Source organism: Acartia tonsa, chromosome 1 (assembly GCF_053477335.1).
Source record: "Acartia tonsa isolate MP-2025a chromosome 1, ASM5347733v1, whole genome shotgun sequence".
Lineage (NCBI taxonomy): Eukaryota > Metazoa > Arthropoda > Copepoda > Calanoida > Acartiidae > Acartia > Acartia tonsa.
The window spans coordinates 1,247,300-1,273,172 of record NC_137260.1 but is presented as its reverse complement, the minus strand read 5'-3'; the positions used below and the strand labels follow the sequence as shown (position 1 = coordinate 1,273,172).

At 39.0% G+C, this 25,873-nt stretch overlaps 2 protein-coding genes across 2 annotated transcripts; both read left to right on the top strand.

Moving 5' to 3' along the window:
• Window positions 1-1,949: 1,949 nt before the first annotated feature.
• Window positions 1,950-14,735, top strand: LOC145319121 (uncharacterized). The gene is made up of 5 exons (XM_080161019.1): window positions 1,950-2,052; window positions 12,577-12,668; window positions 13,274-13,363; window positions 14,147-14,261; window positions 14,640-14,735. The coding sequence occupies exons 1-5, from the start codon at window positions 2,002-2,004 to the stop codon at window positions 14,733-14,735; spliced, it is 444 nt and encodes a 147-aa protein (XP_080017145.1). The 5' UTR covers window positions 1,950-2,001.
• A 2,218-nt stretch (window positions 14,736-16,953) lies between these two features.
• LOC145327030 (prolyl 4-hydroxylase subunit alpha-1-like) lies at window positions 16,954-19,185 on the top strand. Its single transcript, XM_080170558.1, has 3 exons — window positions 16,954-17,386; window positions 17,650-18,571; window positions 18,936-19,185. Exons 1-3 carry the CDS (start codon window positions 16,987-16,989, stop codon window positions 19,183-19,185), a joined length of 1,572 nt encoding a protein of 523 aa, XP_080026684.1. The 5' UTR covers window positions 16,954-16,986.
• The last annotated feature ends 6,688 nt before the right edge of the window (window positions 19,186-25,873 follow it).

The window sequence follows — 25,873 nt, the reverse complement described above, 5'->3', positions numbered from 1 at the left end:
CTGTTAGAATCGTCATAAACTCTAGATTTTGGAAATATAAGTCCTATTTTTGTGCTATATGTAGTTTAGGAGCTACGAGGAAAAATTTGAGAAAGGTTGAAAAGTTTTAAGTAAGTTGGAACATTTTACCACGTAGCTCCTATACTATACAACACTGGTTACAAGGAAGTTCATTTATGCTTAATCATACAAAAGATTTCACTTTGAAAAAAACTTTAAATTGTTTTGGGTGCGATTCGGAATATTTCTTTCTCACAAAAAAATATTAGTGTTTATACAATACAGAAAATGACTATTTCAAAAAATGAAAGATTATTTAGGTAAATGAATCGATTCATAATTTATAATACAAAGTAGAACGCTGTTTGTTTGTTTGTTTGTTTATCTGTGTGTCTGTACCGAATGATCTAGCTAACCGCTGAACCGATCGGGTTCTCCTTTACAGGGTAGCTTCTCATAGGTCCAGGGAAGGTTTATAACTATTTTGGTGGAGGGTACCACCACCCTCCCAAAAGAAATAATAATAAATCGAAATTTTTATTTTAAGTATAGATACTTCTACGTAACATTGCGAGGTATCATATAAAGAGACTCTTACGCAACATATCGTAGAAACTTGAACGCAACAGAAAACCAAACATTTAAAGTGCCAATAGAGGCTTCTAGGGGGCGTAGCCGCTAGCATCATTATATTGCAACTAAAAATGCAGGGATCCTAAGGGATAAGACATAAACTTATGTGCCCATCCAATTAAAAGAAGAAAATTATATAATCTGGAACAGTAATCATTAAAGTTGAAATCAATTGAAGCCGATTCTATCAAGGCTATCAATAGTTTAATACGATACATTATATTTCAGTATACCTCAGAACAAGTTATATTCGGGTGGAAATGAATGTAAGTTTTTTTTTCTCACTACATTAGATAAACATAGATAAATACATATGTGTATTACAGGTATATAAAGGGATAAGACAATGGCAGTAAATTGATGTACATTCCCAATGAGGATACACACAATCATTCCCTTCTGTAGATTATAACTACTGGTTGAAATATTTGAACACTCAACTAACTAATTAAAAGTATACAATCTTGTTAATAAGAAAAGGTTATAAAACAAACTTTGGGGACTAGTTTAATAAAGAGCCCAATGTCCCCTCCCTCCCAGAATGTAGCACTGTAAACAAAAAGTTCTCAAAACACTGAACACCAAAAGTCCGAGTATCTAACTTTCTAAGATGATTTGAATACTAGTTGTAAAATTTCTCCATCCTATAGCTTTTACTTTTGTTATACTGTACTAAGTTTTGTGAAATTAATAACAAAAGTGAAATTATTTGATACATTAATGGCTTTCCATAATTAGTTTTACCTGTACTTAGTGATTCTTTTGACAATAAGGTACAAATCATCACCATAAATTCCAAATTAAACGTGAATGTTTTTATTATTACTTGTATATCATGTACTATTTATAATGAAGTGAAACTTGTAGCTGGCTAATATATCCAGCCCTTATCCCAATCCCGCCCTACTGGATGAACGAACTGACCAATAAAAAAGTCCATATTAGCCACTTAAATTTGTCCCCTTTCACATTATCCACGTATATTCCATATTCATTTTACCATGCATTATTTTTTTGGCTATTTCACAAAGTTTATAAAATGTATGGTCAATCTTTAATCGTAAATGTTTGTCTGTCCAACTGTCTGGTTTGTTCAACTTTGCTTTTTGGATGTTGTAATTCATAATTTTTAAGCATTCATAATATATATTGTTATATCAGCTATGACCACTTTTTATCAAAACCTTATAGAGTATTGTACAAAAGACACCAAATTATTTTGGCCTACGAATTGGAAAACGTGTTTAAAATCTTTATCTTTGCAGATCTCTAAAAGTAAGTTTAGTATCAAATATTCATTAAAATGATTAAATTTCAGATATTAATAGAATGCTTTTATGAGATAAAAGTTGATTTATTAAATTAAAAATGGCATTTTTATCAATTGGACTCGTGGTTTTCTCTATATTAATATTAAAAGTAAGCATTTATCAAGGGCTCGGCAGCCGTGCGTAGACAACGATTATAATGCGTAAAATCTCCGTCGTTTTCAAGTTGCGGACGCATTGCTACCAAGTATTGATATTTTTTAAAAGCGAAGCTTTTCTATAATTAGGATCAATTTATCAGTACGTATGTAACGGATAGCTTTTTTCGTTAATTTAGGCATATTAGAATTGTCCTATCGATTTCAAACTTTGCATGGTGATTCCTGTAGTAGTTAGGTATGATTTAGAAAGCGTGGCAACTCTATAATCATTACCAGAATGTCTGTACGTCCATTTTAAACAAGTTGATTTTTAACAAATTACAATATTATAAGCGAAGCAACTCTATAATCAAGTCCTAAAAATGTAAGTATGTCTATAAACAATATCCTGTATCAAGCAGTTTTTCAACAAATTTAAACAAATACATTTATATTCGTATTATTCAGTCCTGACGCTATACAAGTGTTAATGTCCGTTTGTCCTACCGTTTCAGTGCTTCGCTTTTATGGATGTTGTCATCCTTGTTTTTATATGAACTTATCCCCCCTTATTTTCAGTGTTAAAAAAACTTATTTCTAAACCCAGAACCACTTCATTATGCAATCTACATTTGCCTGGATATTTTGTCTACGGTAGTCCATTAGTGTACAGCTTTACTGCACATTGTTTCTATTTGCTAAAGCAACACGTATGATAAAAGAAAAAAACTCCTTTTAAAGTAAAATGCTTATATTTCAATCAAAATCTACATTTTTGCATTTTTTACCGATCCACTTCATTATGCAAACCAAGAGAAAATCAATGGGAAAACGTTTGTTTTGCACTTTTCTCCACTTTTAAAAAATGATTCTGATAAAATAACAATTTTTTAAGGGATTTATGCATTAATTATAATGAAAAACAGTTTAAGGTAGATTTTAATGATTTTTCTAAATAAGAAATAATTGAAAAAAAGAAATTCTATCTCTATCACTTTAGATGACAGCTGCTGACCCCCAGTCTTATGGATGAAGCTAAATACATGTTAAAAATAAAAATTACCCTGAAAAGTATACAAAAATATTTTTTGATGTGTTAAAAAAAGTCCATTTTAAAATCTTGATTTTGAGGTTGATGGCCTTTAAGATGCTCTTACTGGTGGTGAAGGTGAGCTAAATGTTATCTAAGTACATGACCATTATAACAACTTGTCTATTAACCTATGTACCATTTTTTGTAGTCATAGCAGCCTCCAGTGGAGCCTCTCGACATGAAATATTGTGGTAATACGACACCCATACGGACAGGCCGATTACAGAGTTGCTTCGCTGTGACTTATGATAACAAACCCCCCGCACTAATCCTATTATATCACTATCCATCTCATGACCGCTGTTAACCCCGCACCCAGCGGTCAAACTAGCCTGCCTAAATGTGGGGAGGGGACTTGAACATGCAACTATCACGAGTCCATCATGCGCTTATACAATCGGGAGGCACTGCCTCCCCTTTTACCACCGTTGTCCCCACAGCCTGTCTACCGTCGGGCGCTAAGCCCTAGCGCCCCACACCCCCTTCAAACCTAACCATTGTTATATTTTGTTGTATATATATAGTAAACATAACTTGTAAATATTATTCAGTTTAAATATATAATTTCTGTATGATTGAATCCTGCTTGTTTGTTTGGTAGAATACTTAAAGGCTAGGGCCCGTTGAATCCGAACTCGTTACCCCGTGGGCCGAGTACGCTCGGCTTACCAGAACTTGGTGTCAGCGTGTTTCAATCGAGCCTTACAGAAACTAGCCTATTCTACCTCTGATTGGACCCTTTGGCAAGTAAGGGGACAATCAGCCGCCAACTGACCCGTGAGACGGCCTTTTTAGGTCGAATTTCCATCATTTTGAACGCAATATGTGGGCCTCTGGCCTACGGCAAGCAGATTTAGCCTGCTAAAAGCGCCAGTTAAGACGCTTTTTCCGTGTCGTGTAGGAGTAGCGCTAGGTGCGCAGCCACGGCAATCGGATAATTTAGCTCAGACGGCTACAAAACTGAGTCTAAATTGGCAAGTGTAGCTGGGACAAGCCCCAGGACACCCAGGCCAAACCTACGAGACAGACAGCTGTGTGCTGGTCTCCCTAAGAAGGCAATGTGTGGCTGCGAAGCTTCAGCACACAAGTAAGCCCTACCACTGCGACGGATAGCAGATTTTGAGCCACAGGCACGGCAGGACGGGACATTCCCTGCCGCTGCCTCCCAGGATTCGAACCCGAGGCGCTGCAGGACGGGCCATTCCCTGCCGCCATTTTTCGGGATTCGAACCAGCGGCGCTGTAGGACGGGTCATTCCCTACCGCCGTCACCCCTCTGAACCTTGCAGGACGGACATTCCCTGCTGCCAGTACTTCCAGAATCACACCTAGAGCTCCTAGTGATAACAACACATCATTGTGTATAAATGTCAACCAAGTGATAAAAAAATAAATATAAAATTGTTGACCAAGTGATAATTAATAAGCTCTAGTGATTCGAAGCTACAGTCTAAGCCACCATGGTAAGCGATACCACCATAGCTGCGGTGCGGCCACCACCAAAGTTTCTGCCAACCCCAGCCGAACGAGAGGCCCCCTTGTCTCAAGGGCAGGACCTCCACTTCCCCTGCCATATCAGGGTGAGGTTTCCTACTCCTGACCCTGCCCAGCATGTACAGGTTGATGCCATGATTGATTCTGGCAACCGTGTACCAGGGTCTGCTGTAATTTCTGAGCACCTCATGCACGCGATGGGCGTGCAACGCATGTTGATTCCGGACAACACCCAGATCCTGACTGCTAATGAGGAAGGCCAGCCCCTCCAGGTAATCGGAAAATTAAAAGAGTTATATATGGCAGTTTCACACACTCTTATACTCCATCTATACCACGTGACTGTGGTCCGGAATCTCTCACACCCTCTGAACCTAGGAGGGTATTTTCTCAAGGAGTTCGGAACTAGGCTCTGTTTCGACATGCAACCACCTTGCTTGTGGGCGCGTGGGGAGTTTATCCCACTCCGTGGCGTCCCCATTGACCGGGAGACAGCCGAGAGAGAGCTAAGCTATGAGGGGCCTCTGCCAGGCCCCCTGCCTGAGCAGCCGCGTGTGGTTGAGAAAGGCACACACTGGGTGGACGCTGAGCTCAACGCACACAAGGGAGCTAACCTGCTAGCCATGGGGTTGCCCCCAGTGCCCAAGGTGCCAAGGGAGAGCCTGCCAACAACGTTTCCTGAGATTGCCAGCCCTCCAGAACCAATCTTCTCCGCCGACATTTTTATCAACGGCCAGCCGTGTCCACCTGGCCCCCTCTACCTGGGACCTCCAGCCAGTCCACCAGCCAAGCCCGAGTCCAGACCCGTCAAGTCGCGGTCTGATGTACCCGGAGCCACACTCAACTCTCAGGCCCCAGCCTCTCCCGGCGCCGTGCCCGTCAAGTCGCGGCCGGACGCCCACGGAGCCAAAGCTGGACCCAGCACTTTGGCCTCTCCCAGCACCGAGCCCGTCAAATCGTGGCCGGACGCCCCCGGAGCCACGCCTGGCTCCGACACGTCAGCCCCTCCAGAAGCCGAGCCCGTCAAGTCGCGGCCGGTGGGTCCCGGAGCCAAGGCTGACCCCTCACCAGCCACGTATAGGCTAAGCGCTGTCACTCCAACTGACGGTCAACCACCCCAGCTCCGCACAGCCAAGCGGGTGGTCCTGCCTGGCCGCGGGGTTATGGCGGTCCCTGTTGAGCTAGTAGGCCATCGCACCAAGGATGCCATTCAACTAGCTGCCCCAGAACAGAGGTTTGGGGAGGACCTTGTTATTCCAGAGGGCCTGTATGCCCACAGGCCTGGCTCTGCCACTGTGTTTAGAGTACTGGTGGTCAATGAGGGGGAGGTGCCCCTCTTGCTGGATGCTGGCCTCCCAGTGGCAGGGGAGCTGGTCAAACCTGACATTTTAGAGGTCTCTGATACGCCTCCCCCGCGTCTCCACTCGTTCCAAGAACCTGCTGAGCCTATAGACATGCAAGAGTTGTGGGAGGCCCTGGAGATGGAAGACAATGAGTTCCTACGCAAGGACCCCTTGCTCAAGAAGGAGGTCTGGACTACGTTGTCAGAGTACAGGGACGTCTTCTCCAAGTCTACCCCCGGCTGCACAGATGTGGTTGAGTTGCAGCTGCGCCTCAAACCAGGGACCCAGCCGATCCGCCAGAGATTTAGGGATCTGAACCCGCGGCAAGAGGCTGAACTGGAGAAACAACTGGACACCTGGCTACAGGAAGGAGTGATAGAGCCGTCGGACTCCGCCTGGAGCAGCCCCCTGGTGCCCATCAAGAAGAAGGACGGGAGCACCCGCTGGGCCGTCGACTACAGGGCCCTCAACAAGTGTCTGGAGCTGGACAGCTACCCCCTGCCTAGGATCCAGCAATTGGTGGAACGAGCTGGCGGGCACCGTGTCTACAGTGCTTTAGACGCGGTGGCCGCATACTACACCATCCGTGTGTCTGAGGATAGCCGGCCCTGCACCGCCTTCACCACCCCCAGGGGCTTGTATCAATGGAAAAGGATGCCCTTTGGCCTGGCTACGGCACCGTCTGTCTATTCCAGGTTTATTGCAGGGGTCCTAAACCCACTAGGCACGGCCAACCTCCAGTCATACCTTGACGACGTCCTGACCTTCCATCAGGATACCTGGGCCCACCTGGCCAGGCTCCGAGAGGTCTTGGAAGCCCACCGCAGGGGAGGGATCCGCCTCAAGCCAGCCAAGACCAAGTTGTTCCGGTCCAAGGTGGATTATCTGGGCCACACCCTCAGCCGTGAGGGGATAGCCATGCAAGAGGACTATATTGACCGCATCTTGGACTGGCCAGCCCCTAGCACCCCCAAGGATTTGCTGGCGTTGCTGGGCTTCTTTGGATACTACCGCCTGTTCATCCCAGAGTATGCAGACCTCACCTACGAGATGAATCGGCAGAAGACGGCCAAGGCCCTAACCTGGACGCCTGAGATGGAAGCCCAGCTGCTGCAACTCAAGGATAAGTTCCGCCAAACCCCCATCCGAGCGCCGCCCAGGTTTGATTTACCAGCAGTGTTCCAGCTCACCACAGATTTCAGCAGCCGCGCCATCTCTGCCATACTGAGTCAATGCCAGGAGGGCAAGGAGAGGCTGATTGCCGCCGTGGGGCGCAAGACAACCGACCCTGAGACGCGCTACCCGTCCTGGAAGGGAGAGATGGCCGCCATTATCTATGGGATCCGAAAATTCCACGGCATCTTGTCCTACCGCAGCTTCCAGATCAACACTGATTCCTCTGCCCTGCTACAGATGAAATCACTGAACACATCCACAGGGATGGTGGCCCGCTGGCAGGAGGAGCTAGCGGCCTTAGACTTTACCGTCTGCCACAGGCCTGGCACCCAGAATACCAACGCAGACGCCCTCAGCCGCCGGGAAGATGCCAACATGCCAACGGCTAGCGCCGAAGAATTAGCAGAGCAGGCTGAGTATATCCACAACCTTGGCCAGCTAGGGGAGGCCGCAGCTAGCCGGCCTCCTGCCGCCCGACTGGATTCAGCTAGAGTATTGGAAGCCCAGACACAGGACCCCCTCCTGCTCCGTGTCCGCCAATGGGTGGCTGATGGCAAGGCCCCAACCAAGGCTGAGCTGCGTGGCAAGGAACGAGACGAGCAGCAGTACGCCAGCCGCTTCCCAGCCCTGGGGCTTGACGAGCACGGCTGCCTCACCACCACTGACCAGACTCTGACAGGAGAGAGGACAAGATACCTGCTGCCTTCGGCCCTCCAGCAGGACGCGTTCTTTCTAGCCCATGGGACCCCCATGGCTGGGCACTTTGGGATGGACGCAACTATCGCCCGCGTTGCCATGCACTTCTGGTGGCCCAACCTGGCCCGTGACGTCCGCCTGATGGTACAAACCTGCCCTGAGTGTGTCCAGAAAGTTACCAAGGAGAGGCTGAAGCAGGGGATCCACGTGCCCTCCCGCCAGGGGTATCCACAGCAAGTCCTATTCATCGACCTGGTGGGGCCACTGCCAGAGACCCCAGCTGGGAACCGCTACATCCTCACCTGCCAAGATGGATTCAGCCGGTTTGTCAGCCTCTACGCCATCCCCAACAAGCGCACCCTCACGGTGGCTGAAGCCCTGTTGCACCGCCACCTGGCCACGTTCGGATGCCCCCTGAAGATCCATTCCGACAATGGAATGGAATTTACCGGCCAGGTATTCCAGGAACTGGCCTCCCGGCTCGAGATTGGCCTGACACATCCACCACCCTACAACCCGCAGTCCAACCGAGTGGAGAGGTTTCATAGGACGCTCAACACAGGCATGCGCCTGTTCCTAGACAGAGACGATAACAACTGGGAGCCACACCTGCCTGCCATCGCCTTTGCCTACAACACCAAGGCCTGCAGATCCACTGGTGTGACCCCGTTCCTGGCCTTCTTTGGGAGAGAGGCCAAACTTCCGGTGGACATGGTGCTACGGCTGCCAGAGACCGAATATGCTTCAGTTCCAGCCAACGTCCAAGCTCTGTTGCAGCGCTACTATGCAGTTTATGATGCCATCCAGCAGAAGGAGGAGGGAGCCATCAGGAGGAGCGCGGCAGCTTACGAAGGCACGGCCAAGTATGAGGTTGGAGACTTGGTCTGGTACCTGGCCCCCCGCCTGGTGCCAGGGAAGGCAGCCAAGATTACCAAGAGATGGACTGGCCCCTGGAAAGTAGTGAGGAAAGCTACAGAAGTCCATTGTGTCATTAAACCTGCCTCTCCAGTAGCCAGGATCTCAGAAGTTACCGCGCATGTAGGCCGACTGCGCAAATACACTGGAGATGTGACTGCCCACCAGATCCCAGAAGACATCCAAGTTGACGTGGACGGCGACGAGGATGCCACCGAGCTGCCAGTTGGAGCGGCGGCGCCCGCAGCTAGCAACCCAGGAGAGTTCCCAGTGCACCAGCCAGCCGCAGCCGCCCCACAGCCTAGCGGCCAAGATCGTGACCCAGTGGAGGAAAACCTGCAGGAGCAGCCCAACGAACCACCGCCGCCGCCGCCCGCTCCAGAGCCACTCAGAGATGCCATCTGGAACCCTGACGCAGACATGGAGAACCTGCCAGCCAGCAGCGAGCCTGTAGGAGAAGAGCCAGCCACTGCGATGGAAGAGGCCGCCCCAGAAGAAGAAGAAGAAGCCATGTGCCCCCCTGCTGATGACAGCCATCCCCATCCGGGTAGGAGCTAGGAGGCCAAGCAACCTGAATCAAGCAGGCGCCCCCATGGAATTCTATGCGCCCTTTGCCATCACCATTCCACCCTTAGGAACCACCAGAGTCTGCCTCGGCCTCCGTGTCCAGCTACCAGCCGCGACAGAACTGATCCTGCAGACGAGGCAAAATTTCCAGCGGCGAGGCCTGGCCGTGGCCAACCCACGCCTAGAAGCCAACCAGGAGCTGACAATGCTGATCACCAACCACAGTCAGACCGAGCAACGAGTGTCCCAGGGAGCCTGTGTAGCCCGAGCTGTCCTCCATCGAGCTGTGCCCCAAGAACTGCCTGTCCGGCGCATGAGCCGGCTGTCGTATCCCCAGGTTCAAGGCCTGGTGGCTCAGGAGCCACGCAACCCTTGAAGGGGAGGTTGTGGTAATACGACACCCATACGGACAGGCCGATTACAGAGTTGCTTCGCTGTGACTTATGATAACAAACCCCCCGCACTAATCCTATTATATCACTATCCATCTCATGACCGCTCTTAACCCCGCACCCAGCGGTCAAACTAGCCTGCCTAAATGTGGGGAGGGGACTTGAACATGCAACTATCACGAGTCCATCATGCGCTTATACAATCGGGAGGCACTGCCTCCCCTTTTACCACCGTTGTCCCCACAGCCTGTCTACCGTCGGGCGCTAAGCCCTAGCGCCCCACACCCCCTTCAAACCTAACCATTGTTATATTTTGTTGTATATATATAGTAAACATAACTTGTAAATATTATTCAGTTTAAATATATAATTTCTGTATGATTGAATCCTGCTTGTTTGTTTGGTAGAATACTTAAAGGCTAGGGCCCGTTGAATCCGAACTCGTTACCCCGTGGGCCGAGTACGCTCGGCTTACCAGAATATAACCATTATCTAAAAACTACATTATTTACTTTATGAATTTTAGTAATTAAAATTGCAATTTTTTTCGTTTTTAATATTGCTTGGCTGGAGGCTGCTATGACTACAAAAATTGGACCATAGTTCAATATATAAGTTTTTATCATGGGCATACACTTTGATAACATTTAGCTCACCATCACCACCAGTAAGAGCATCTTAAAGGCCATCATCCTCAAAATCAAGATTTTAAAATGGAGTTTTTTAACACATCAAAAAACATTTTTGTATACTTTTCAGGCTAATTTTTATTTTTAACATGTATTTAGCTTCAACCATAAGACTGGGGGTGGGCAGCTGTCCTCTAAAGTGATAGGGATAGAATTTCTTTTTTTCAATTATTTCTTATTTAGAAAAATCATTAAAATCTACCTCAAACTGTTTTTCATTATAATTAATGCATAAATCCCTTAAAAAATTGTTATTTTATCAGAATTGATTTATAAAAGTGGAGAAAAGGGCAAAACAAACGTTTTCCTATTGATTTTCTTTTGATTTGCATAATGAAGTGGATCGGTAAAAAATACAAAAATATAGATTTTGATTGAAATATAAGCATTTTACTCTAAACAGAGTCTTTTTCTTTTATCATACGTGTTGCTTTAACAAATAGAAACAATGTACTGTAAAGCTGTACACTTATGGACTACCGTAGACAAAATATCCAGGAAAATGTAGATTGCATAATGAAGTGGTTCTGGGTTTAGCTCCTGTGGTGAGCTACAACCCTTCTGAGCCGTATCGCTCCGGGACTCTTTTAGTTAACCTTATCTAACCTAAATTAAGCATTATAAAGATTTCCAAAATATAGGAATAACAAAAAAGATCCTTCAAGTATAAAACCTACTAAGAAAGATGTTACGCAGGTATAAAGGCCTCTAGGGGCAAGGAAGATTTGGGGATGGGGGCGTAAGTCAACCCACCACTTTCAATTTTAGTTTCAAAAAGAAATAAATTGATTTGGAGGTAATTTTTGTAGGAGCATTTTTTTGGAATGGTTTATATTACTCTCCCCCAAAATATTTATAAATCTTTTCAGTCTAGCGGTTACAGATATCTTTAGCTACATACATAAACATAGACATCCAGTTACTTTTGTATACTTATTTTCGTCGTATTTTCACAGTAGCTTTTGATAGATTATTTTATGTTAGGTTGGGTAAATGTTAATGGTTACACTGCTTGGTTAGAGCCCTCCCTAGATATACCACACTTTTCTGGGATCTTGCTGAGTCAAGTATCAACTGTTGGGAATATCAAAGGATGACTCCATACACAATTTGAGCCGGATCCGGCCAAAACCGGCCGTGAATTTTATGAAAAACCGGTTTTTTCCGGTTTTTAGGGGGTATCTGTAAATCGATTCAGCTGGAGCAAAACCGGTTAGAGGTACAAAAAATTTTACTTCACATGAAATTTAGCCAATGCAATTGCCTACAAAAATGTACTTCATCATCAACTTGATTGGACAACTCTTTCCCCTCCAAAATGTCCATTAAAACCTCGGAAACGGCAAAAATCGCCAAAAATCACGCCTTCGGCGGCAAATAACGGCTAAACGGTCAGCCGGAGGCGAATGAAACATAAATAAAGAAATGTCTGCCTCAAAAAGTTGTTCAACATCAAAGAGATGCTTGAAGTCTCTAAAACGACTCCTTCCCCTCCTTTAAGGGGAAAAACTGAAAAAACGTGATTTTCAAAAGTATGCCCACTTCGTGGGTGTGGGGGGCACTGAACCCGTCACCCCAGGGTCACCAAATATAAAGTGTAGGCGGCCCACAATGCTGAATTTTCACCAAGTGAAAGTCTTGTGTCATTATCTCTTATGAGAAAAAAGTTATTAATTAATTAAAATTTCAAATTGTGATTTTTTGATGGATTTCTTTGATGAAATGACAGGCCGGTCAATTTTTAGGCCATTTTTTGCGGTTTTTGGGCCGTCACGCCCAAACGGTTTCAGCATTGTGGGCCGCCTACACTTTATATTTGGTGACCCTGGGGTGACGGGTTCAGTGCATTGGCTAAATTTCATGTGAAGTAAAATTTTTTGTACCTCTAACCGGTTTTGCTCCAGCTGAATCGATTTACAGATACCCCCTAAAAACCGGAAAAAACCGGTTTTTCATAAAATTCACGGCCGGTTTTGGCCGGATCCGGCTCAAATTTTGCATGGAGTCATCCTTTGATATTCCCAACAGTTGATACTTGACTCAGCAAGATCCCAGAAAAGTGTGGTATATCTACCCCCCCCCCCGCAGGGGCTTGAAATGGGAGAAAAGCTACTATGAAAATATGACAAAACCCGCTACTTTGTGTTCTTTCCAATATCCATTACTTTTAGGTAGGCAAAAGTTTTGGTGAGCCGGTGCCTCATGATCCTGACAGGTTGTTTGATCCAGTGAGGAATGCCATTTTTGCTGGTGGAATGATCAGGTATAATCAGGGATCTTAAGGGATAAGACAAATTGTTTAATCCAGTGAGGAATGCCATTTTTGCTGTTGGAATTATTAGGTATAATCATATATACTAAGGTATAATACAATGTTAAATAAATTTGTGATGAGGAACAAAATTACCCCTTCTATAGATTAAATTATTCATGAAATGCATTGATTAATAATAGTTTTTGTTTGGTTGTATAGTGTTTAGAGTAGCTCTGCAGATTTTTAAAAAAAACTGTAGGTTTAGACCCTGCAAGGTAAAGACCCCATAAGGATGTTAGGTAAATGAAAAAAAACTTACCTCCCCCCACATTTTCATTTCATTCACAAAAATAGAAGATTGTGGTTGGTTTTTCTCTAAACGTAGGTTACTGACAGACAGATGGACATTTAAATTATGGATTATCTTCGTTACAAAAAAAAGTAAAAAATTAAAAATTATATTACTACTAGTTGCCCCACCCGGTGCCTCTAGGAAGGGATGCAGGATGGAGAATAGCCTAAAACCACCCTAAGTCATAGTTAAAGCTTCCATTAAAAGTACAACCTAGTAAATTCAGAGATAAAAAAAAACTGACTACTATATTATATTTAAGGATAAAATCTGTTGATTCCGACTGCTGGTTGGATATTAGAAGAAAAAACTTTAGATCCAAATACAAAGATGGAAGACCTAGTGCGGACAGGTATTTAGCTATTTTCATACGGGAAAAGTTGTAGTCACTTTAAATTGCTATTTCCCCTGCCATTTATTGGTGAGGTTGTTCATCCAATAGGAGGGGAGCCTGCTACAAGGTTTACTTTATTAGAGAACATGAAAAACTGATGTGTGTAATAATAAATCCATTATACCAGATTACTAACTCTCGGACTGATTCTCCAGAAATTTTGTTTTTGTTCAATTTTAAATTTTCTTCTAAATAAACTGCTATTTTATAAGTAAACACTATAGAAATATTTGAAAAGAATTATTCCTAGGAATGAATACAGGATATTCGTGGATTTTATAAAAGTGTCATCAATTTAGCTTGCTAATATTGATCTTATTTAATGGTCATTTTGTTAATCCAATGTGTGGAAGATTGTATAAAGGTGATTGATTGGGGGGAATCTTACTTTAGCCAGCTGCAAGTATTATATAATTAAAAAGCATTAAAATCTATCATTTAAAGTATTAAGCATTTTTTGTATTTAGCAAAGGATCTTGCTAACCGCTGAAACTATATGGTTCTTATTTACAGTAAAGATTTTTAAAGGTCCAGGAAAGGTTTATAAATATTTTGAAGGAGGGTATTTCTACCTTCCCATGAGAAATCGCCCCTAGAAAAATTTCTTCCCCCCCCCCCACCAAAAAAAAACAACTTTAAAAAAATATAAATTAAAAAAAGGGTTTTGGAACTCAACTCTCATCTCAAGTGACCCTAGATGCCTCTATGGGGCGTAGCCGCTGGTAATATATATTTTCTTAGGCCAATAGCTGGATGTACTCCTGTGTATCCTGAGAAGATTAATCCTAATCTAAATCCGGATTTAATATCCCTTGAGGATTTGCTACAATATGAACACGAGGGACCTTTCTTTGAGGTGCAAACATTACTTCTGGTTAAGAAAAAAAATTTGAAAATTTGAAAAAAATCCCCTTTTAGTATTATAATTGGAAAAAAATTGCATAAATCCCTTTCAAAAAGTTAATTTAACAGAATCAAACTTTAAAGATGTGAGAAAAGTATGAAAATAGATTTTTTCAACGATTTTATGGCAACCATACAAATAAAAACTTACACCCAAATTAACATATTTTTAAAAATAAAATTAAAACCAGTTTTGTTGGTCAGGGCCTTTACCCCTGGAGGACAAAGAAAACTGGTTTAAAGCTTTAGTTTTTTTTTAAAATTGATATCCGCATCTTGCTGTCTATAAGACGATGCGATAAATAACTATTAATCCTCTTCCATAATTCAGGTTGTTCCTCCAGGCCAGGAAGAGAGTATGCGGACAGGATTTCAGGATAAAATATTTTCAAACAACTCAGTAATTCAGGAGAGTTCTATTATATGATTCAACAGTCAAAATGATTATTTGTAATTAAGTACCCATTCAATAATTAGCTTTCTAGTTTGGCTTGCAAACCAATTAATATCTGCTAAATTAGAACTGGTTCCAAGCCATGCTGAAAAATCATGTATAGCATTGAATTACATAAATTGTCCATGCATATTAAAATACAATAACCTAATCAATATCGGCCACCTCATGACCAACATTGATCTTTTATTTTTTGCTTGAATTGATCTTTTATTTTTTAAATTACTACCTGCGGAAAGCTGTCTATAATAAAATACGATAACTAACTGTTAACTGATAAATAGAACCGTATATTGTAGTTAGAAATGGATAAATCATTCTATTCAAGACTTGAAATGGAGAGATTTAGGAAAGATGCAAACAATATATTCTTAAAACACCTTATGAATACTTTAACTTAAATAAGTTAATCCTTATAAAAATCTATTTATTTATTTCAAGGAAAATTATATCTATCCTACCAAGATAAAGGGGTAAAATAAAAAAGTTTGGAACTTTTTAAAATTCAAATTGCGCGGCTTGTGTTAATAATAGAAAAATTTCAAGCATACCTTTAGAACTGTAATTAAATCTAGTTTTCCTCGAGGGTCTATAAAGCCTCTAGGGGTGTAGCCGCTAATAAAACAGAAGGGAAAAATATGTTAAGCATCTGATCTGATTAGTGCTCCTGTTGACACAAATCTGTACCAAGTAACATCTGATGTGGATGATGACTTTGCTAAAAAAGAATTTGATTGGAAAGTGGTCATTGTCACAGATGCTGAAAATGATAATTCAACCTGGAGACCCAGACAGAAGTTCCAGGAAAGATTCTTATGATAATCAAAGTGAACTTTCAAAAAATTTCCTGTATGGCTGTGAAACTAATTAATTTTTGTTTGTTTAGAACTGGTTTTTAGCCATACTGAAATATTGTATTGTATTGTATTATAACCATTTTCTGGGAATAATAGAATAAAAATCATAATCTTAATACAAGTTTTGTTAGCTTGAGCATTTTGACCCTGGGGGCTAATGTAACTGGTTTTAATCTTATATTTTTTCATTGTACACATTGCGTTCGAAGGTGCTTTGACTTTTGTGTCAGAACTTAAATTGAAACATAGTGCATTTCATTACCCTAGGTTAGGTAACTTCATTTCTCTTTTCAATAAAATCTAAAATGCAGCCGTTTTTGAGAAAATTAGATTTGAAAATTTCAAGTTCAATTTTCATCCCCTAGGAGTTACCGCATAATCATGACAAGAAAAGCAAAGATTATTTATTAAAAATTGTGAACAAGTTTGTTTTATAAAGTTCTTCATAAAACCACTCCTAAAGTGAGTTGATACATGGCCATTTTTATCAGTTGCTTTGCTAAGGTCATGGAAATTCAGCTCTAAATAAGTCATATATAGAGAGGTTTTATGAAAAACTTCATAAAAGCAAAGTTGTTCAAAATTTCAAATAATTAATCTTTGCTCTTCTTGTCATGATTATGCGGTAACTCCTAGGGGATGAAAATTGAACTTAAAATTTAGATTTTTTGAAAGTGAAATGAGGTTACCTAACCTAGGATAATGAAATGCACTATGTCCCAATTTAGGTTCTGACACAATAGTCAAAGCACCTTCGAACAAACTGTGTGTAATATCCACAGAAAGTTGTCTATAAAACGAAGCAAGAAATATCTATTATGAAAGTATAGAAAATAAAAATAATTAGAATCTTTTTGTCTTTAGTTATTTAATGTGAACATGAAGGCTTATCTTGGAGTAACTGGAAATATGATTCCAAGTTATTTAGACACAAATCTCAAGGAATAATCAAATAACATAGAAAATATCTTATAAAACAAAAAGAAAATCATAAAAAATAAATTTCTCATAATTTCAAAATTGGAATAGCTTATAATTGGCCGGTTGAGCAAGGATACCCTTCCTTGTTTTTAAATTAATGTTTTTTTTGCCCCTATACCTAAGCCTGTATGGCTTATACCTGTTGTGCCATAACCTTGGAAGAAAACTTAATAACCACTAAAACCTATCCATCCAAAGTAATGAACAAACAAAACTCACTGATCTTTTAATTTATTTCAAGATAAGAGGGATGATTATCAGTTCTCAACGGATACTTTTAGTGAAACCGTCTTAAAAACACTTCAGAGTAGGCCATTCTAATTCCAATATCTTCTAAATGTTTGATTACAATTGAAAAGGAAGTTGCTGGCTACCCTACTGCAAGAATGACCACTGAAAATTACAGAAACACTCTGTGGACTGTTGATAGAATAAGGTTCAGAAATGAGGTTGAGGTTGTGTTTAATGAGGAAGGGTTTCCTAGATTTTATGGTTATGGTGATGTGAAAAAGAATATTGATGAAAAAGATCAGAAGATTGCTTATTCTTATGAAGACATTAAAACATTGTATGTTAAGGAAATGGAAGTTGTTACTAAGCTTCTAAATATCATCCAAGAAAAAGAACTTGATGATATGTTAGAAAAGTATGATACAAGTGTTGAAATAGTTAAAGAGATGGATGTTAATCATCCAGTTGATATGTTTAACTTGCTCAGAAGAATGTCAATAACTTGGAAACTTATTCAAGAGAAAACCAGTGATAAAAGAGTTAAGAAATTGTTAGGTAGGTTTGAAGTATTTGTTATTTTATCTTTTTCATGAATCTTCATGTAATTGATAACTAGCAATCTTAAAGGAGCACTATTAGAGTTGGATTAGGATGGACATAACTGATTACATTTTTACAATAAAAACATCTCTTTTTAAAAGATAATTTAAAATTTGGGTATTCGGTTAACTTGTTTCAGTCCTTGAGCAGTATGTGAGGTGTATCTTTTGCAGGCTTGTCTTCATTAAACTTTATTCCTAAACTGTCTAATTTTTCAGCTACTGAACTGGAGAAATATTATCAAGATTGGAATACTTCTAAAAAGATTGGTGCAATGGGATTAATGAACATACAATCTTACCATGGTCTTGATCCTTCTGATATTATAGATGGAAGGATTACATATGGAGATAAAGTTTATCAATCAAAAACAAAGCTAACTATTGAAGATGCAAAGCTTATTGCAGAAGAGGCAAAGAAAAGTAAAAGGCTGAATGTTCAAATTCAATGGCTTAATCAGACAGTTACATATCCTTCCAGAGAATGTAAACTTGACACTGATACAGTTAAGTGTGATCTTATAGATAAACAGATAAATCCTAGCATTTCAGGAGATAATGCTTACATTAAAGCTACAAAGGAACATGATAAGGCATTGGTTAATTGGGAAAAAACATTGTTAGGAAAAATATCCACATTTAAAGATCCAATCAATGCGGATGCACCACAGAAAGCTCATGAATTTAGACATCACTTTGACAGGGAGATGGGCGCCACTTGTGGTAATCCAAAAATAGTTAGTACTTGTAGTGAGGTATATCAGTTTCATAGAATCCAGAATTTGTGCTCAGATCCAAATCACACCTCTCCACCGAGACCTGAAAATATCTGTGCGAATATTCATTACGGAGACTCATATCTAAAGCTGGGACCTTTCAAGCTAGAGCATCTAAATTCAGACCCTGTTGTACAAGTTGTGCACAATTTTGTGCATAAAAATGAGAAAGATTTGTTGTATAGTGAATTTAAAGATAAAATGATAACATCTTCTTTGACATATGTCCTAGAAGATACAGAAAGCTACAGAAGTATAAGGGCTAATGAAGCTTACATTAGTGAATATAGCACCCCGGGCCTTATCAAATTAGGCAACAGAATTGAACTTGCAACTGCATTTAATGTTTTCAATCCAAATTACAGGTATGTTTATGTAAGAAAACAAAGATTGCAACAACTATGAGTAGCGAGCAGCGTACAATAAGAATTGAAAGATATTACAGAGTAAATGCTCGTCAAACTCTTTTGATGCTCATTTGATTTTAAAATTTCCAAAATCTAACCACAATCAGAAAAGATAAGTGGGAGTCAGTTGTAAAAAACAAAAGCTGCTTAAAACAGACTTAAACCGTCTATCTTAAATAACAGTTGATAAAAACATCTTTTCTTCAAATATTTCATTCAGACAAAAGGTCATTTCAAATTATCGAGTAGCTCTGTTACTAAATCAAACTGAATGATTAATATACTGTAGAGAAATTTACCAACTTAAATTTTTTTATTTTAGGTTTACAGCGGAAAACTACCAAATAGTCAACTATGGCCTGGGTGGCTTTGTACAAAGTCATATTGACAATGCAGTACTACCTGAACATCAGATGGCAGGGGGCACTGCCTTGACAACCATCATGTATCTGTCAGATAATGTGGTGGGTGGGAAAACCATATTCCCTGAACTGGATGTAGCTGTAAGGCCGGAGCCTGGGGCTATGCTAGTTTTTCATACCAAGGAAAGTTATACAGGGTGCGCCACATAAATCCGGACTTTTTCTTATTTTTAAACAAATGAACATAAAATCGTCAATTTTTTAGATTTTATTGAATTTTAAAAACTGGAAAGCAAACTAGGTATATGACTATAAGATTATTCAATAAAATCGCCGCCAGCCTCAATCATCGCCTCTACCCGCCCCCTGAACCGCCCGCCGACCCTGGTCACCATGTCCCTGTTCAAGCAGGCGAAGTTCTCCATGGTAGGAGCAGTAAGGTAGGTCTTCTTGGTATGGGCGCGTCTATTGGTTCATGCTTTAATGACGCTCTAGGCTCAAAAGTCCCTTGGATTAAGATCGGGGCTGCTGGGAGGCCACATATCCTTAAGGAGTGAGTAACAGCAAGATCCAAATTAACCCATCTTTAAAGCTACTCTTTGACACGGCGGCTCTCATTTGGGCCACAGTTAAGCTAGAACAACGTTTTATACCTTTTTAAAAATGGCATGAAGATTAAGATAGGGTTATCAGCGCAATAAATAGTCTAAAACGAGTTTCAAGGTTCCATATGGGCCCCTGAAGTCAAGAACCGAGAAATTTTCAAGATTTTTGACGTTTTTGACATCTTAAAATCTATCACGATCCACTTTGTCGGAGTACTACAGCTAATTCAGCTGGGATAGAGGGCTCTAGTCTTTTCTAGTGTTTTCACTAGGTATCTGATAGTATCTCCAGCAAGTTTCATTAGTCCATCTCACCTACAGATGGGCTGAGGTCAGATTTAGTAGGCCCAAGTCATAAATCCACGGTAATTTATCTGCGCAATTCGAATCTGCCTTGTTGAATATATGCGCGACCAGCTCGGCGTTCACGTCCTCCATCGTCCAAAGATTTTCATGGGCAAAAATGTCATTACCTAAGCTTTTTATAGTGGGGTCAAACGTCCTGATTGGTCAAGTAGTTTTGGCTCTATGGCCGTTTAAAAAAAGTCCGGATTTATGTGGCGCACCCTGTACATTGATTTCATAAATCTATCATTGGCAAAAAGTTTAATATTAAATAAAGTTTTAGTAATGTATTTCAAAATTTAAAGGATTTAGGTTTTTTAACTTATATAAAATAACTGAAATAAATATTTTCTTAAATCATAATTCTAAAAGTATCAGGATGTTTGTCTGTCTTTGTACCAAAGAAATACTGCAAACTACTAGACTGATATGGTCCTCCTTTATGTTAAAGCTCCTTGTTGGTAAAAAAAGGTTCATAACAATTTTGGGGTAGGGTACCTGCACTCCCCCAATAGAAATCCTATCAGTTTCAATTTTTTTTCTCAAAAATTCTTAGGGCCATAGCCACTATTATCCTTATACTAAAGTAACAGGATGTCTGTTTGTTTGTGAGTTTGTGTGTTTGTGTGTCTGTACCAAAAGATCTTGTTAACCGCTGAACCGATTGGGTTCTCTTTAACATGGTAGCTTCTCATAGGTCCCGGGAAGGTGTATAACTATTTTCTTGGGGGGTGGGACACTCCAACCCCCCCCAAAAAATGAAAAATCCCCCCCCAGAATTTTTTTTTTTGAATTTTTTTAACCAAAATTAAAAATGAGGGTGGAACACCCCCCCGAAAAAAAAAAAAATTTTTCTTTTAAAATCTAAAATAACAAATTGGGTTATCAAATTCGACTCTCTCATCCTCAAGTAACCACTAGTCTAAAATAAATCATTGGTTAATACATATTGGATAATTCAAGAAATCAATGCATGATTAAACTTCAGATGACAACAGGCAACTCTGATTACAGAATGAGCCACATGGCCTGTCCTGTTGTGTATGGCAGCAAGCTAATCAACAACAAGCTGGTCAACCTGATGGAACAGATAAACAGATTTCCTTGCTATGCTAATCTGAATAAGAAATTGTATGCCGCACCTCACTATCATCTTAACTATAGCAATCCTGTTGTCAATGGTAAAATATTGACTGCATGAATGTTTTGTGTAATGTATGTGTAAATATATTTCATCTGTGATAATAAATGGTTATAAATAAGATGTTTCAATTGCTTTCTAAATCAAATATCGACAATTATTTGCATAAATAATATAATACAAGAAAGGAATTAAAATATTTGGAGGACTAAAATAGGCAGTTGGTCTAGAGGCCTGTTTTGCGTTATTGCCGCGTTACATTTCATTATTATTCCACCACATTAATAGATGTAATTTCCAGAAAACTATATTGGATGTTTGAAGCATACATCTGGTTTTTAAAAGAAGATATAGAATTGTTTTGAATCCTTATTAATTCTGCCAAATCTTATGAAAAAATATAAAATTATCATTATGAATTTCTCAAGGCTTTGATACTCACTTTAATCATTACACACATAATAAGGTTTTAAGATCTAAATTGAAGTACATTCAAACTTTTTTCCTTAATAAATTAATAAACGTTTTTTACAAACTGATATAAACACCTGATTGTTAATCACAATTATCAGTTTTTCAGTGCCATCTAGCTTTGGATATAAAACTAGAATATCCTAGTGTCCATCTATTTTTATTTTGTCTGTATTTTTCTTGTTTTGGATTTTTCGTCATGAAAGGGACCAACCCTTAACATATAACAAGGATGACAACATCTATAAAAGCGAAGCAGTGAAACAGTAGGACAAACGGATATTAACACTTGCATAGTGTCAGAACTGAATAATCATAATATAGATATATAAGAGTCAAAGCAAAATTGTAAGTAAATTTGTTTAAAAGCTGCTTGATTCAGGATAATGTTTATGGACATACTTACATTTTTAGGACTTGATTATAGATTGCTTCGCTTATCACATTATACTTTGTTGTCCCAGGAATCAATATACCAAAAATCAGATCAATCGAATGATTAGATCACATAAAAATTTGTTGTTAAAAAAGTAAAAAAACAACATGTTTAAAATGGACATACGGACATTTTGGTGATGATCATAGAGTTGCTATGCTTTCTAAATCGTACCTAACTACTGAAGGAATCACCATACAAAATTTGAAATCGATAGGACAATTCTAACATGCCTAAATTAACGAAAAAAAGCTATCCGTTACGGACGGACGGATTGACCCTAATTATAGAAAAACTTCGCTTTTAAAAAGTGTGCTATTAATAGTTGAAGAAAGTTAGCTTTAATTGCAAAGATAAACAAAGGTGTTTGTGTGCTGTAGAATAACTTTTTAAATCTAACAAGCTATGGACCATCTAGATATTGTATGTCTATTGAAAAAACGGTGGTTTTTTACTGTCAATTGTAGAAAAATATTAGTCAAACATTTCTGTTTATGAAAGTTATCCCCAGTAATAGAAAAAGATGTACATACTACATTAGACCTGTTACTCAGAATACACTTTTTTTGAATTTCATTCTTCTGCTGACCTAAAAAGTTACTTTAGGTGCCTAGAAATACATGTATAAAATTTCATCTCTCTATCTCTACTGGCTACCCAGGCCTCTAAAAAAGGTCATTTTTGAGATTACCGTTTTATACAAAAATTTCAAATGCATACAATAAGGGCTTGGAGATTAATTTAGGTGTTCTGCATATTTTTTTAAATCATTTTTCAGGAATTTTTCTTAGAAAACTGTCCAGTGCTAGTTGTAGAGTAGACTTTGACTAAAGATTTTTTGGATATCATATCTTTGTCCTTATATGTTTAACTTGAAATATGCAGAAGAGCTAATAAAAATGCACATTGCTGAGAAATTATTAAAACCGCCGTGCTTCTGTTACCTGTTGATTAGGTCTGGCGCTTGGTAGCCAGTAGAGATAGAGAGATGATATTTTGTACATTTATTTAAAGGCCCCTAAAGTTACTTTTTATGTCAGGAGAAGAATAAAATTCGAAAAAGTTAATTTTAATTAACAGGTGTAATACTACATAGTTTATTTTGGATACAGTAGTGTATATATAACTAGCGGCTTCGCCCCTAGCCTCTAGGGGCTGTGCCCCAAGAGGTATAATTACATCTTCTATTACCTACCCAGCAGAAAAAAATGCAAATGGATCAAATATTATCCCAACTACCCAGCAGACAATTTTTTCGCAATTAAAAAAAAATGAGGGGGGGTTAATTTTATGTTTTTTGGTGGGTTGGGGGTGTCCCACCCCCAAAGAAAATAGCCTAAAACCACCACAGGACCAGTAAGTATATTCCCTGAAGAGTAGAATCCGATCGGTTGAGTGGTTACTGAGATCTTAAGGGACAGACAGACGGCCCAGCTCATATTTTTTTCATGCTAATTTTCCGGATTTTTCACGCGATTATGAAAAACATGAAAAATTTTTAAAATTTGGAAATTTTTCTTAAATTAATGAAAAAATTTATAAACCCCCATTTTTCATAACAAAAAAGTGTCAATTATTCGGGCTTAGACAAAAAAATGAATTTTTCATCATTTTACAAATTTTTCAAATTTTTCTGTAAAAATTTTACAACTTCATTTTGAGGCCAAGTGTCAATAATCCAAAAAAATAATTTTTCATCATTTTTCAACTGCATTTTCAGGCTAAGTGTCAATAATTCGGACTTACCAAAAAAATTTTCAACTTCATTTTCGGACTTATACAAAAAAAAACAAAGTTGTAAAATTTTTCACAAATTTTTTGAAAAAATTTTTCAACTTCATTTTCAGGCTAAGTGTTAATAATTCGGACAAAAAAATCAAAGTTAAAAAATTTTTCACAAAATTTTGAAAACATTTTTTCAACTTCATTTTCAGTGTCAATAATTCAAAATTTAAAACTTGTATTTTATGTATTTCATAATTTTGCTTCTAGGTGGTGTTTTTGTTAACATATAAAGATGAATTGTAACTAAATTATACAATACCTTGACTCAAATTTTGTATATTTTTAATCATTTAGGTTATAGTAACATTTGTAATTGTTCATATATAGTAGTTTACAAGAAATAATTTTAGATAGTGCCAAGATGGTGTAAATTTCCAACTATACATCTAATTATCATAATAAGTGCAGGGCTTTATAATAATGCAGAAACCAATGATCTGTTTTAGGAGGTGCTGTTATTATTAATTGAAAATTACTATTTTCAATGCCCTCCCATTAGAAGGTATCATCTAAATGGTATCTACCCAGCTTTGTCTATCTGGGTGGGTAATAATCTTTGTCTATCTGGGTAATAATGAATCTGTGAAATTATACAGAATGTTCGAAATTTGTGTAAAATTTTACACAAATTTGTGAAAAATTTTACAAATAATGAACCATATTTATAGGTAAAAATTAGAAATATGAAAAATTTTTCATAAAAATTTTAAAAATTTTACTGAATTTGATGAAAACATTTACATGAATTTATGAATAACATGAAAAATTAGTGTCTTCAAAGTTGAAAAAATTTTTCACAAATTTATGAAAAATTTTTCATAAAAAACCGGGAAAAAAAGATGAAAAACAATCATTAGGTTTTGTGAAAAAAAATTTTTTCTTCATAATTTATGAAAAACATATGAAAAATTTTTCACATTTTTACTTATAACGCCTATGAAAAATTTTCATAAATTCGTAAAAAACACCGTAAATAAGCATGAAAAAAATATCTGCTGGGGGACAGACATCATTCTACTTTGTATTATAGATAACTAGCGCCTTCGCCCCTAGCCTGTAGGGGCTTTGCCCCAAGAGATAATTAAAAAAAAAATTAAGTACCCCCACTACTTTCTGTTCAAAAAAAAAATTAACTACCCCCACTAAGGTGTCCCCACTATTTTCTATTAAAAAAAAAAATGGGAGGGGGATTGTTTTGTTTTTGGGGGGATTGGGGGTGAAAAGAAATTAGCCTAAAACCACCACAGGAGTAGGTATATACCCTGAAGAGTAGAATCTGATCGGTTCAGTGGTTACCAAGATCTTAAGAGACGGACGGACGGACAGACAGACAGACATCGTTCTACTTTGTATTATAGATATATAATACATCTTTAATTGATGTTTTAGATAAATTTTGGGATTATCTGTATTTTAATTGTTAATCTGCATATAATGAGGCAGCAATAAGATACAAATTCAATACAAGAATAAGAAAGTTTTTTAGTTCACAAAAAATTTTTTTTTATCTCCCAAGGTGTTTTTTTGGGGAGGGGGAAGGGGGGGGGGGTTAAAACAGCACCTAAAGCATGGAAAAAAATTTAATATTTTTAATTGAAGTCTCTGTACTGTTTCAGGTTTTTTTCTGCAATTATAAAGTCAGATATTTTTGTGGTGAAAGCTCACTACTTATGTTTTATTTCTAAATAATTAGTACAATATAACTTCCTATCGTCTTAGAATAGACATAGTTTAGACACACCCAGTGCATTGCTTACTTTAAGGCACATTGCAATATGATCCAACAAACTATGACATGTTTTTCTTATCAAGGTTTAGAAATGTTTTTATTTGGTGGAACTATATTGTATTTAAAGGAAAACATCCAAGCTTTTTTATTTACTCCCCCACCCCTTAAATGTTTTGTGGGGGGGGGGGGTAGATACCCCCTCCTAAATGGTTGGGGGTGCCTATTTTGAAGGCAACAGGCTTGTTACATAAATGGTGCATTATTTGCCAAATGTACCACTTTTCTGCACTACCTCTCCGATTTTGTTAATACTCTATATTTTGGTCCGTTGGGTCATTCAAGGATGCTGGATGGCCAAAAAAAAGTTTCAGAGTCCCTGGATGTCT